This window comes from Tachyglossus aculeatus, chromosome 6 (assembly GCF_015852505.1).
Source record: "Tachyglossus aculeatus isolate mTacAcu1 chromosome 6, mTacAcu1.pri, whole genome shotgun sequence".
In the NCBI taxonomy this organism is placed as follows: domain Eukaryota; kingdom Metazoa; phylum Chordata; class Mammalia; order Monotremata; family Tachyglossidae; genus Tachyglossus; species Tachyglossus aculeatus.
The window spans coordinates 27,533,952-27,548,448 of record NC_052071.1 but is presented as its reverse complement, the minus strand read 5'-3'; the positions used below and the strand labels follow the sequence as shown (position 1 = coordinate 27,548,448).

General features: G+C 44.7%; 1 protein-coding gene across 3 annotated transcripts; it reads right to left on the bottom strand.

Annotated features, from left to right (window-relative positions):
- Window positions 1-917: 917 nt before the first annotated feature.
- Window positions 918-7,672, bottom strand: HMGB3 (high mobility group box 3). Of its 3 annotated transcripts, none has more exons than XM_038747912.1 (5): window positions 7,587-7,672; window positions 4,263-4,419; window positions 3,735-3,874; window positions 3,019-3,193; window positions 918-2,428 (listed from the first exon to the last, which is right to left on the bottom strand). In XM_038747912.1, the coding sequence occupies exons 2-5, from the start codon at window positions 4,410-4,412 to the stop codon at window positions 2,288-2,290; spliced, it is 606 nt and encodes a 201-aa protein (XP_038603840.1). In that variant the 5' UTR covers window positions 4,413-4,419; window positions 7,587-7,672; the 3' UTR covers window positions 918-2,287. The 3 variants fall into 3 exon arrangements, with proteins under 3 accessions (XP_038603840.1, XP_038603842.1, XP_038603843.1); XM_038747914.1 differs by lacking the exon at window positions 7,587-7,672 and adding an exon at window positions 6,123-6,141; XM_038747915.1 differs by lacking the exon at window positions 7,587-7,672 and adding an exon at window positions 5,804-5,954.
- Between the last annotated feature and the right edge of the window lie 6,825 nt (window positions 7,673-14,497).

Below are 14,497 nucleotides of genomic sequence, written 5' to 3'. Positions count from 1 at the left end.
GACCAATGATTATCTAGAGCTTTGAGAATCTTGAAGTAGGCTGTAGACAGGTTCAGTTCTACAGCAAAAATCCACAGGTGACACTTTAATAGGCTGTTTCCACAAAAGCATCTCCTACTCCCAATTTAGTCAATGTTAATAGAACTTACCAAAAGTTGATCATGCTATTAAATTCTAATTCATGGCATATTTAACCAAAGTTTAGGAGCGAGTTTCCAATCATTCCGATTCGGTTTGGTGAAGCTCCCATTTCTAAAATGTTACCTTCTCCCAACCTTTCCTCCTAACATAAGTAGATTACCTCTTGAGTGGGCAACAAGATGAGTTGCACTCATCTACCAGCGTTTTAGCATCAAACTGGCCAACCCCACCTTGTGCCCTCCCCACCCTCTAAAAAAATCGCCTCGACCGGGGATGCTGGTTTTCCGTCAAGTCACTTGACTTGCCCAGCTCATACACCACTTAAATCTGCTCTGCATTAAAACAGCAAGGAATGAGTCCAGATAGCAGGTAAAGATGGTATTCTTTTTTTATTTTAAATTGTACGCATTTTTAATGCTCAAGAAGGGAGACTAAAATCGCACTAGATTCAGGCACTCTGACCTGTTCCCTTCCAACTTTCTCAGAAAGAACACCTGCCTAGATTTGTCTGCCAGTCATCCCCCCCACCCCCGCCCCCCCCCCAACCCACAGTGGTCAACCTGTTTCCTAAGGAGTGGTAGAGAATCAGAAAGCCCCTCCCATGAGGTCCAGATCACATTAACTAGTAACCCAGTTAACTAGGAGAGAAGCTAGTGCATTAAACTCAGATATGCCTCTCCCTCCAGTTTTCAGTAGAGCAATTAAATAAGTTGTTAGTGCTTCTCCTGCCGGGATCTTGAACGCTAGACCAATGGTCAAGAAACAAAACAAAACCACAAGTTTGAAACAGTTTAACACATGACAAAAAAGGCACATTTTAATATATACAGCAATGCATTTGGGCTTAAAGTGGACCCAACACAACTAAAGACAAACTTAAATGTTCTCATATACCTTTTAGTGGAGTCAGCCTCAATCCTAACCACCTACCTTTCTGCATCTGAATGCTGCGCTATACAGCAAAAAAGGTCACGAATGTTCTCATTTTGGCTCCCACATTCAAGTAATAAAATTTAGACTTGCATAGCATCTTACTGCTACTCAGCCATAAACAATTAAAATCGCATATTAGCTTAAGTAGCCATCTCACTCAGCTCAGTTACAATTAAACTGGCCACCACTTTTTCCTAAGTACAAGACAAGAGTATTTCCTAAATTACCAGCCTCTTGGGGGATGCCAGACTTCTAATGAACTGGTTGTTTTTTTCTTGTTTTTTGGTTGGTTTTTTTTTTTTTGCTGTTGACTTGTTTTCAACCCAGAAATTTAGAATGTTGTCAAGAACAGTTTTAAAAATGTAATACTGTTTATTTTGCTTCAAAAACATTTCAGCATTCTAAACATACAAAAAAATAACATAACGTTGCAAATTTGCTTAAGTACAGACGGTTTTTGAACTTTAATTGCTGCACTGGCTCTTCGCTTTGCTGTCAAGGAAGAGGTCTACAGTTTCAGTTTAAAAACTACCGCACTTAACTAAAAAAATCCCATACACTTCTCATGCCAGCTGAACCCCCTTCCACAACTAAGAATGGCAGCAGAATGCTAGTTCACTATATACAGAAAGACAACTTTAAGCTAAATGGACGCCCACTGTAGTGTAAATAGATCTACCCTCACAGTGCATGCTTTGGGCCATGGCACCCTATGGAAGGTAGTAGAACCTTCCAAAGTAATTTTCCCTCCCTAAGGCATCACAACTCCAAGCATGTACCACAAGAATTTGTCTAGTTTTTACAAACTATAGATATGTACAGTTTATAACCCAGGATTTTCTAGCCAATAACCATATAGTTAACACCACCTTACAAATTAAAAAATGCTTGAAACATTTTTAAATGCTTTGTTACACCAACAGCAAAGTGCACAGAGTGAGGAGAACACTAGAGCGCCTTTTCATTTTAAAAATGTTTGGAAATATGTACAACTTTGATACAGTTTCAGGGTGCTCACTACACCCATGGCCACTTCATGTAAACCAGTTACAATTTCTAGAGCACTTTTAGAAACTACAATGTGATCAGAATCCAATTTTGTAATTAAACCTAATGAGGGCAATAGACACCATCTCACTCAAACAAGAGGTGCTTCATTTACGGTGTTTCCCCTACTCTATGGTATTCACATGGAGACAAGTATAGTACAGTTTTATTCATCATCATCTTCATCCTCATCCTCCTCTTCATCATCCTCATCCTCCTCATCTTCTTCCTCTACCTTTTTCCGGGCTGCCTTAGCTGCACCCTTTGCACCATCAAACTTTCCTTTAGACTTATAGTCCGCAACATCCTGCAAGAAGCAAAGAAAGGAGTCCAAATTAACTGGAGAGCTACTCAAGGAATTCTCTGAAATTAAGTGGGCTCTGAACAACTGTTGGAGGGAAGGTTAAAAATACATTTGCTTCCAACAGCCTTTTCCCTTTAGAAACGAGAGAGCAGGAGTTGCAGTAAACGGACTTGCTGGTAAAGAGGGCATTAGACTACATTGGCACCTTTAACTTGGCTTGATCTGAGAAGTTAATGGGTGTTAAGGTGTATTAAAAAGGCACTCGTCATCTCTTTAGTAATCAGCAACTAAATGCTTCACACTGCACGCCCATACCGCTACCTAATTCCCAGGCTTTCCGACTTGGAGGAATTACGTGGGGAGGGGAAAGCAAGATAGAAAAGAAAACCAGAAGTCTGGCTGGTAAGATGAAGTCTGAAGCCATGGCATCGAGATCCTTGCCTTGTCTAATACAGAAAACTGGACTAAGTCTGTGCCACTTTCATAGCAGAGACCTACAAGAACACCAGGTTGAGAGAGGAAGCCCGTAACGTGAAGAGTTATTCTGAGCAGACCTATAAGACCAATTCCAAATCACCCATCTTAGGTCTTACCTTCTCGTACTTTTCCTTCAGTTTAGCTGCCTTATTATTGTAAGGCTGCTTCTCACTATCACTCAGATTGTTCCACATTTCACCAAGCTTTTTTGCCACATCCCCAATGGATATGCCAGGGTTTGTAGATTTGATCTTGGGACGGAATTCTGAGCAGAAGAGGAAGAAGCCAGACCTTGGAGAAAAGTTACATATTAGAAAAACATCTAAGAAGTTCTTGACTGGCTGGGGGCCGGGGGACAGGACTGAATGTGCTGCTGCTTGATCCCATGACTTATAAGGACACCTACTGGGACAGCCAGATCTTAGCGGCCAAAACTTACACAGTGAAAAGTGAGTTCATATGTTTGGAGAGGTGGAGGCTTTATCACTTGGTTTTGAGACGGCACAACTGTTAGATTTAACAACCGTACACCTCGATCACCCGGAACAAGTTGCTTTCGATAGCTTTTTTTTTGTTTTACATTCAACCCCCTACAAGATACAGTGAAGAATGTGCAATATTGCTGTAACTGAAAAATTACAGCTGTTAACCTGCCAGTGTTATTTCCGAGCTTGTGTTAAAAAAACAACCTCATTTGAACTGAGTTTGAGTTAAAGGAAAGCTTTCATTCTAATCATTAAGCATCTCTTGCAAGTTTACTCCCAAAATGTACTCCACTGAGGATCTATCTAAGTAGAAGTTCTGAAATATCTGGATCAAGAAAGTGACTTACGGTGGCCTTTTGGGGGCATTAGGATCCTTCTTCTTTTTGCCTCCTTTAGCTGGTCCATAATCCTTCATTTCTCGATCATATCGTACCTTGTCAGCTTTTGCCATTTCATCAAACTTGGACTTCTCTTTCCCTGACATGGTCTGAAAGAACGGATCCGATTTTAGACAATGTCTTCTTAACAGATCTCCCATCTTAGTTCCTCAGCTAATTAGGTAAATTTGGGGGCAGCCATCTTTTATCATTCCATAAAACTGAATACTGAAAGGGTACAGCCACCCCTTACTCCTAGGGACAATCCCCCAAACTGTAAAATGCAATCCAGTATAGGGCAGTGAAGTACTTAGATTGTGGTTGGGGGTGGGGGGGTGATGTTTTTAGAGATCTTCAATTTGATGGTTTCACAAAGTAGAGTTAATGAGGTAAACAAGATGGCTAAAAAAGGGGTGGGGGGGGTGGAGCATGTGGAGAAGTTGAAATTCCAACCTTCACACCCTTTAAAATTTCTTAAAGAAAAAAAAAAAACCTCACCTTCCACCTCTCTGAGCATTTCTTGGAAAATTCTGCAAAGTTGACAGGGACCTCTGGATTCTTCTTCTTATGTTCTTCACGGCATGTCTGCACAAAGAAGGCATAAGCGGACATCTTGCCCTTAGGCTTCTTCGGGTCACCTTTAGCCATCTTGACTCTGGAAAAAAATAAAATAAATAAAAGTTAAGCGTGAAGGGAAACCCCAGTTAGCATTCTTGAACTTGGAGAAGATAGAGGTGGGAGAGCAGTCCTGCAAAACAGGATGACCCCGCTGGCCAGTTGCTGAAACTACTAAGGGAGGTAGAGAGAAAATGAAAGTCTACAAAGTTTAGCTACTTGTCATGCAACATCTTGACCAGCGTGGAATATCCTAGCTGGGAGTTACTACACCAGGAGTGCTAGCGTTTTCGTGGAAAAAAGTGATTTCCCCCGCAAGTGAGTGGGGGTTAGTGTAATTTTCTGTTTCTTTAATAACCCACAAAATCCCTTAAAGTAGGCAAAATAGCTAAGTGGCAAAAGGGTTAGAAAAGGAGGAAAAAAACATTGCCGCTGACATGACTGTGGTTTACTGGTCTTCTGAGGTCAAATGCTAAGTTTCCCTTAAAATAGGCCTACAAAATCCCTTAAAACAGGCAAAACAGATAAGTGGCAAAAGGGTTAGAAAAGGAAGAAAAAAACATTGCCGCTGACACGATCACGGTTTACTGGTCTTTCTGAGGTCAAATGCTAAGTTTCCCTTAAAATAGGCCCACAAAATCCCTTAAAACAGGCAAAATAGATAAGTGGCAAAAGGGTTAGAAAAGGAGGAAAAAACACTGCCGCTGACACGATTACGGTTTACTGGTCTTCTGAGGTCAAATGCTAAGTTTCCCTTAAAATAGGCCCACAAAACCCCTTAAAACAGGCAAAACAGACAAGTGGCAAAAGGGTTAGAAAAGGAAGAAAAAAACATTGCCGCTGACACGATCACGGTTTACTGATCTTCTGAGGTCAAATACTAAGTTAAACTGTGATTTAAAAAAATAAGAACCTAAAAGGGGAAAAAACTGAAAAACAGGTTTAAAAGTATACGAAAAAAGCATTTTTTGTGGAAAAACGCCATCCCTGTAATTACATTTAAAAAAAAAAACAGGGTTTTTTGGGGGGGCAGAAGCTACAAGTTAAGATTAGACGGGTCCCGCCGAAGTGGGGAAAGTTGTTAAAAAGGCGTCTTCTATTATCGCCCCTTTCGCCTCGAGGAAGATGCGCACCCGTCGCTCCCTCCAAAGTTTCCGATTAAAAATGCGGTGGTTGTTTTTTTTTTTTTTTTTTGCCTCCCCCCGCTTCCCGCCATCTTTTCCTTTCCCCCACACCCAAGGTCATCAGAGAAAAATAATTCGCTTTTGCATAGATGGGCCTCGCGCGGGGGGGGGGGGGGGGGTCGCGGACAAAAAAAAAGGAGGGGGGGGGCCGGGGCGGGCGCGCTCGCCGGCCTGGGCTCCCGCCGGAGAACGAGAGGAGGGAGAGAGAAGGGGGAAGGAAAAAAAAAAACGACAGGTCACCAAGACACCAATAATTCATCTTCCATTTTGTGAAATGCTTCCTGATGAAAGAAAGTCCCCCTGAAAAACGCCCCTCTACTGCCCCGGGGGGTCGTTTCTTCGGGGGGCGGGCGGAGGGAGGCCTCGCCGGGGAGCGGCGCTGGGAGTGAGGGCTGGGAGACGGAGGGAAGCGGTTGCCGCCGCCTTCGGCCCCGGCAGCTCCCTTCGCTAAAATGGCTTCTCTGGGCCTCGCACGGGCTGCCAGTCCTAACAAAGCCGCACCCCCCTCTCCCCCCCGCCAGCGCCCCGAAACCCTGCGGACCCCCTCCCCTCAAGTCACCTCCAATCTCCCCTCCGGGCCGCGTCTGCTGCAGTGGGAAGGGAGAGGGGTCCGGCGAAAAAAAAAAAAAAAGGGAAAAAAGCCTGGATTTCAACCCCCCCCCTCCCGCCCCTCTCTCTCTCCTCCCCTCGCTTAGCGCAATACTCCCTGTAACAAAGACTCCCGTTCAGCCATTACACGCTCTTCCGCGCCAGGGGGAAGGGAGGAAAAAAGTGCACAGCGGCCCCCCCCCCGCCGCCATCCCGAAGGGGATCTGTGTGTGGGGGGGGGGGGGGGGCGAAATCAACCAATCCATCATCAATCAACCGTATTGATTGAGCGCTTAGTGCGTGCAGAGCGCCGGCCTAAGCGCTTGGGGAGTCCAAACTGGCAACCTAGAGAGGCAGCCCCTACCCAACAGTGGGCTCCCACTCTAAAAAGGGGACACACACACACACACACACACAACCAAACATATTAACAAAAGCGCGCTCGGGGGGTTTTAAATATCCTTTTTTTTTTTTTTGCTGCTGCTCACACGTCTTTGGCCGGAGCTCTCCCAGCGCCAGCCATGTTAATGCCCAGCAGCAGAAGGTGGGGGAGCCGGGAGGAGGCCGAGGGCAAACGCGGGGTTGCCAACGCGGATTGGGGGGGGGGTCCCCCCCCATTCATCCCCCCCCCCCCCCGTTCAACCCCGACGGCGCGCAAGCTTTATCCTGTCAGATGCTCCACCGACAGCCATGTTAATGCAGAATCAACAGCGAAGCCCCGCGGCATTGCGCACGGCGGACTGAAGTTTTCCGCCCCCCCCCTCCACACACAATGCGACCGGGGGAGCGGCCCTGCACCCCCCCCCGATCCCAGCCCGGGAGCTTCCGCAAACCACCGGCCGCGCGCACGGGAAAAAAAAAAAAAAAAGTGTTAATCCCGGTGGAAGGGACTGCACCAGCCATATTCCCGGGAGGCAGGGAAATAACTCGGAAACGAACCCCGCGCCAACGGAGAAAATTCACAACTACACACACTCTCCCCCGGTACCACCCCAAACCCTGTTGCAACATCCACGGCAAAGCCAAGACGGGGACCCCCCCCCCCCAACCAAAGTCCCCCTGCTTCCCCTGGAGGGGGTGCCACTTGAGGAGCCTTTTTTAAAAAAATAAACGGTCGGGGGGCACGCGCCGAAGGCTAAAAGATGGAGCAGAGGGTTTGAAAATCATAAATAGGGGGGGGGGGAATTTTTTAAAAAAAAGTTTAAACACCTGGATTTTTTTTTTCTTCCCCGGCTACGGAACGAGACTGGGGGGGGGGGGGGAGAAAAAGGAAGGGGGTTTGGGGAAGGGTGGGGGGGAGAGAAGGGAAACAGAGGGCAAAGGGAAGGGGGCAATCTATGCAGCGCCGGTTGGAAAGTTGTGCAGAAGCGGCGGTGGTGGTGGTGCTGGTGGTGTTAGCGGCAGCGGCGGCGGGAGTGGGGTGTGCTGAACGTACCTGTATTGTTCGCTAGTCTGGGCAGCGCAGGGCACGACGCTCGGCTAAGCACTCCCCCAACCTCGCGCTAGCTGCCTCCACGAGAGCCGCCTGATTGGCTAGCGGGCTCCGCCGTTTAAAACAGCCTCCTCGCCCGGCCATTGGCCCCGGGGCTCATGCATATTAAGCAGGCGGCCCCGCCGATTGGCCCCCGCCGTTTGGCTCATTCATTCAAAAAGAACAACCCGCCGGGGAAAGAGCGGGTGAATGGGAGGGGGGGGGGCGGGGGAAAGAAACGGGCCCGCCGGACCCCCGAGAGTGGGGGGGCTTTTTTTTGGGGGGGGGGACCCTCAATTTTCCTGCGGGCACCGACCGTTTTAGCTGCCCGGGACCGAGGTGTTGGGTGGGGGTGGGATGGCAACAACGAGCCCCCTCTTTTAGACTGTGAGCTCACTGTTGGGTAGGGACTGTCTCTATATGTTGCCAATTTGTCCTTCCCAAGCGCTTAGTGCAGCGCTCTGCACACCGTAAGCGCTCAATAAATACGATTGATGATGATGGAGGTTGGGAAGGGCACCTATTTGGGCCCGCGGCGCATCTTTATTATTACTATTACTCTATTTATTTATTTATTTTACTTATTACTCTATTTTACTTGTACATATCTATTCTATTTTACTTTGTTAGTATGTTTGGTTTTGTTCTCTGTCTCCCCCTTTTAGACTGTGAGCCCACTGTTGGGTAGGGACTGTCTCTATATGTTGCCAATTTGTCCTTCCCAAGCGCTTAGTGCAGTGCTCTGCACACAGTAAGCGCTCAATAAATACGATTGATCATGATGGAGGTTGGGAAGGGCACCTATTTGGACCCGCGGCGCATCTTTATTATTACTATTACTCTATTTATTTATTTATTTTACTTATTACTCCATTTATTTATTTATTTTACTTGTGCATATCTATTCTCTTTATTTTATTTTGTTAGTATGTTTGGTTTTGTTCTCGGTCTCCCCCTTTTAGACCGTGAGCCCACTGTTGGGTAGGGACTGTCTCTATAGGTTGCCAATTTGTCCTTCCCAAGCGCTTAGTGCAGTGCTCTGCACACCGTAAGCGCTCAATAAATACGATTGATGATGATGGAGGTTGGGAAGGGCACCTATTACAGTGCAAGCGCTTAGTACAGTGCTCTGCACATAGTAAGCGCTCAATAAATACGATTGATTGATTGATTGGACCCGCGGCGCATCTTTATTATTACTATTTATTTATTTATTTTACTTATTACTCTATTTATTTTACTTGTACATATCTATTCTATTTATTTTATTTTGTTAGTATGTTTGGTTTTGTTCTCGGTCTCCCCTTTCAGACTGTGAGCTCACTGTTGGGTAGGGACTGTCTCTATAGGTTGCCAATTTGTCCTTCCCAAGCGCTTAGTGCAGTGCTCTGCACACCGTAAACGCTCAGTAAATACGATTGATGATGATGGAGGTTGGGAAGGGCACCTATTACAGTGCAAGCGCTTAGTACAGTGCTCTGCACATAGTAAGCGCTCAATAAATACGATTGATTGATTGATTGATTGGACCCGCGGCGCATCTTTATTATTACTATTTATTTATTTATTTTACTTATTACTCTATTTATTTTACTTGTACATATCTATTCTATTTATTTTATTTTGTTAGTATGTTTGGTTTTGTTCTCGGTCTCCCCTTTCAGACTGTGAGCTCACTGTTGGGTAGGGACTGTCTCTATAGGTTGCCAATTTGTCCTTCCCAAGCGCTTAGTGCAGTGCTCTGCACACCGTAAACGCTCAGTAAATACGATTGATGATGATGGAGGTTGGGAAGGGCACCTATTACAGTGCAAGCACTTAGTACAGTGCTCTGCACATAGTAAGCGCTCAATAAATACGATTGATTGATTGATTGATTGGACCCGCGGCGCATCTTTATTATTACTATTTATTTATTTATTTTACTTATTACTCTATTTATTTATTTTACTTGTACATATCTATTCTATTAATTTTATTTTGTTAGTATGTTTGGTTTTGTTCTCGGTCTCCCCCTTTTAGACTGTGAGCCCACTGTTGGGTAGGGACTGTCTCTATAGGTTGCCAATTTGTCCTTCCCAAGAGCTTAGTGCAGCGCTCTGCACACCGTAAGCGCTCAATAAATATGATTGATGATGATGGAGGTTGGGAAGGGCACCTATTTGGACCCGCGGCACATCTTTATTATTACTATTACTCTATTTATTTATTTATTTTACTTATTACTCTATTTTACTTGTACATATCTATTCTATTTATTTTATTTTGTTAGTATGTTTGGTTTTGTTCTCGGTCTCCCCCTTTTAGACTGTGAGCCCACTGTTGGGTAGGGACTGTCTCTGTAGGTTGCCAATTTGTCCTTCCCAAGCGCTTAGTGCAGCGCTCTGCACACAGTAAGCGCTCAATAAATACGATTGATGATGATGGAGGTTGGGAAGGGCACCTATTTGGACCCGCGGCGCATCTTCATTATTACTATTACTCTATTTATTTATTTTACTTATTACTCTATTTATTTATTTTACTTGTACATATCTATTCTATTTATTTTATTTTGTCAGTATGTTTGGTTTTGTTCTCAGTCTCCCCATTTTAGACTGTGAGCCCACTGTTGGGTAGGGACTGTCTCTATATGTTGCCAATTTGCACTTCCCAAGCGCTTAGTACAGTGCTCTGCACATAGTAAGCGCTCAATAAATACGATTGATGATGATGATCTTTGCGACAACACCTGGGCCACAGCGGCTGTATAGATGTATATATGTTTGTACGTATTTGTTACTCTATTTCATTTGGCTTGTACATATGTATTCTATTTTGTTAATATGTTTTGTTTTGTTCTCCCCCTTCTAGAGTGTGAGCCCGCTGTTGGGTAGGGACTGTCGCTATATGTTGCCAATTTGTGCTTCCCAAGCGCTTAGTACAGTGCTCTGCACACAGTAAGCGCTCAATAAATATGATTGATTGATTGATTGTTTTGCTCTCTGTTTCCCCCTCCTAGACTGTGAGCCCACTGTTGGGTAGGGACCGTCCCTATACGTTGCCAACTTGGACTTCCCAAGCGCTTACTACAGTGCTCTGCACACAGTAAGCGCTCAATAAATATGATTGATTGATTGTTTTGCTCTCTGTCTCCCCCTTCTAGACTGTGAGCCCACTGTTGGGTAGGGACCGTCTCTATATGTTGCCAACTTGGACTTCCCAAGCGCTTAGTACAGTGCTCTGCACACAGTAAGCGCTCAATAAATATGATTGATTGATTGTTTTGCTCTCTGTCTCCCCCTTCTAGACTGTGAGCCCACTGTTGGGTAGGGCCGTCTCTATAGGTTGCCAACTTGGACTTTCCAAGCGCTTAGTACAGTGCTCTGCACACAGTAAGCGCTCAATAAATACGATTGAATTGAATGAATGAATGGGCCGAGGTCCCCGCGCTCTGATCTCTTGCCTCACCTGGGCTTCGCCTCCTCCTTCGTCGTGCCCTTGAGCGGCCCGGCATCCTGCAACCTGCGGGATGGGAGGAGGACCAAAGAAAAAAAGTTTTCCAGCCGTTTTTTGGATTAATTTTGCTCGGTTTACCTTCGCAAGCAGTTCAGATCTGGCACCACTTAGGGGCACGAGGCAGAGCAATTTGATCCCCCGGCTTCTGACTGCTACAAATCGTAGTAGTGTGGGATTCTGCCCTCTGATCAGCCCTCGAGTACAGGAATCATCATCATCATCATCAATCGTATTTATTGAGCGCTTACTATGTGCAGAGCACTGTACTAATCAATTGGGAAGTACAAATTGGCAACATATAGAGACAGTCCCTACCCAACAGTGGGCTCACAGTCTAAAAGGGGGGAAATAGAACTTGTCGCCGTCCTAGACCGTGTGTGACGCTGATTTTTAGCTGTTGTTGTTGCATTTAGACTGTGAGCCCACTGTTGGGTAGGGACTGTCTCTATATGTTGCCAACTTGGACTTTCCAAGCGCTTAGTACAGTGCTCTGCACACCGTAAGCGCTCAATAAATACGATTGATTGATTGTCGACGTCGTTTTTTAAGGCTGCAGAGAAGCGACAAAACCAGGACCTCTCTTTTAACTTCTAAAGGAACTAGCTTAAAGGATAATGACCTATTATGACTTCTGTAATGGATGCGCCGGGAATGAAGAAATGAGAATCAGAGGAAAAAAAGAAAGGAGCAGAGCTAAGGAAGCAGAAAGGGTTTTTTTTTTTTAAGCTAGAGGGGAAAGAGGAATAATTACTGGAGAGGGAAGGTTTCTGAAAGAAGGATGGGAGTGTTTCGAGAAAACTACGTTGCGATAGCAAATTGGAACTCAGAAATTAATCAGCTGGTAGAATTAAAAATGAAACACACGAAGGAAGAAAACTTTCTAGCACGTGGCCCGATGGTTGCCTTCTTTTGCTGCCCCAGTTTATGGAGGCGGTGTTGGCACGGATGCCAGTAGAAATCTGTGGGACAGCCCCAATTCTGAAAGAGCTAGCTAATATATTAAGCGGGAGCTGCAAGCCAAGGAAACAGGTGCAGACTACTGACACGGTCTTGTGCTCCAAAACCGCATCATAAAACGGGAATGGTCTTTCTAAAATACAAGCCTAGTTTGAGTCTCAACCCCGGTAACAGGCAACCCTGACAGAAACAGGGGGTTTAGCCAACGTGTTAAATTGCTTCCAGGACACATCCACCTGCTGGCAGATACAATAGGTTTGTTATCTGAAAGAGTGGTCAGGCTCAGGAACCATTATGTAATATATACAGTCTCGCGGTTTGATCGTTGTGAAAGTAATAACCATTATTCATACATACAAGGTATAAAGTGTCTGGTTCCTCAAAAAATGTAACTTATTTTACATCCTGGGAAACTGAGACAGCAAAGGAGTGCCTAGATGTACCTGCCAGAATACTGCTCATGAGCCCCCCTCAAGGCAGTGAAAGATTGGCAAATTGAGAGTTTCGGGGCATAATTCTTACTCATTCTTATAGTTAAAGATCCTTTTAATTGGGAATCTTAATTTCTTCACAGATGAGTATGTGTAACTACACATGGACACTCTCAGTGAAAGCTCATAATCAGTGTTTTCTACTGTGAAATGGAAGCCCCTAAGAGGCAGGTACCAGCAATCAGTGATGTCTACTGGGCGCTTACTGTGTGCACTGCACTGTACTAAGCACCTGAGAGAAGGGTGCCAAAGAGCAGACAATCTGCCCCTGCCCACAAGGAGTTTACAGATTGGATGGGGAGATAGACCTTAAAATAAATTACAGATGGATATGTGGGTAAGTGCTGTGGGGCTGGGTGAATATCAACCTATCATGTTCTGGCCTACTTTAAATTGTGACCAATACTCTATCATTAAATATGAATGTGTCATAAACACCACTTGGTGTGATTCTCTGGTGTTTTATCAGTAATCCCAAGGAAAATACAGTGCAATGTAAAAACAGTTACTTACTTTTACGGTGACTTCATACACTGTTTTCTTTAGAGTCCAAAAACAGTTGTTCTTGGCCTGGGAAAGGGAGGTGTAAGATCCTTGAGGCTAAGTCTTGCTCTTTCCTTTTGTAATTCTTTGCAGTGCGTAAGTATGGGGCTTGTCAGAACGGGTGCTCCATAAATACTGCTGTCTGGTTGAGTAAAGTACTTAGAAGGTTGCTTTTCAGAACGGGTGCTCCATAAATACTGCTGTCTGGTGGAATCAGGTGAAAATATTGATTTTTTTTTCTACTTAGGGGTTGGAAGAGAGATTGATAACATGCACACTTTCGCCCTCCCCAATCCCTCAACTTCTGCCTGTTATCAATCAGAGGGTTTAAGTAAGGGAAAGATGAAGGCCTTACTTCAGGCATTTGAAAGTTAAATGAGAAGTAATGTGGCCTAGTCGAAAGAACACAGGCCTGGGTGTCATAGGATCCAGATTCTAGTCCCAGCTCCACCACTGGTTTGCTGTGTGACTTTGGACAAGTCACTTACCTTCTCTGTGCCTCAAATGGGGATTAAATTCATTCAATCACATTTACTGAGCACTTACTCTGTGCAAAGTACCCTACTAATCACTTAGGAGGGTACCGTACAACAACAGACACATTCCCAGCCCACAATGAGTTCAATCCCACTTCCTCCTACTTAGACTGTGAGTCCCATGTGGGATAAGGATGGTGTCCAACCCGACGATCTTTTATCCATCCCAGCATTCGAAACAGTGCTTGACACATAGTAAATGTTTAACAAGTACTATCATTATTGTTATCATCATCAATAAACTGTCAATAGAGCTCCTCAGGATATATAACTTCTCCCTTATGTTGAACTAGAAATTCAGATACCGGGTTTTTGCTCATATTCCATCATTTTAGTTTGATTCTGTCCCCTCTTTACTTTACTGCATGCATTTTTCTGTCTCACCCCAATTTCTCACATCTTACTTGCTAGTTATTATAAATGAATTTCTCCCCTCAAATTGCTCCATTTTCTCCTCTTCTCTCTTGGGGCTCCTTTTACTCTCTGTGCATTTTCTTCAGGTCTCTTCTCTCAGTCTAACTGCCTATTTCCAACTTGTCCCACTCAATTTGTCCCCCGCAAGTGCCTTTTGCACTCATTGAATCTTGGCTTAGACGTTTTCTCCTTTTTCAGCGATGTATTCCAATAGCAGTAGAGGTGGAACTCCAAGTTCTATCTCATTTTCCATCATGAAAATAGATCTTCCTTCTACCTATGTATACACACACACACACACACACACATAAAATTTGGTATCTGTTAAGTGCTTAATATGTTTTAAGCACTCAGGCAGGTACAACATAGGTCAGTCACAGTTCCTGTTCCTCATTGGGCTCACACTCAAAGGGGAAGGGAGAACCAGAATTTAATC

What these genes read in the sequence shown, in the direction of transcription:
- HMGB3 (XM_038747912.1), bottom strand. Translation starts at nt 4,412, where the DNA reads ATGGCTAAAGGTGACCCGAAGAAGCCTAAGGGCAAGATGTCCGCTTAT. An exon ending in AATGCCCCCAAAAGGCCACC is followed by an intron (nt 3,194 to 3,734) that starts GTAAGTCACTTT and finishes CTTTTCTCCAAG; the next exon opens with GTCTGGCTTCTTCCTCTTCT. An exon ending in TGAAGGAAAAGTACGAGAAG is followed by an intron (nt 2,429 to 3,018) that starts GTAAGACCTAAG and finishes TGCTTCTTGCAG; the next exon opens with GATGTTGCGGACTATAAGTC.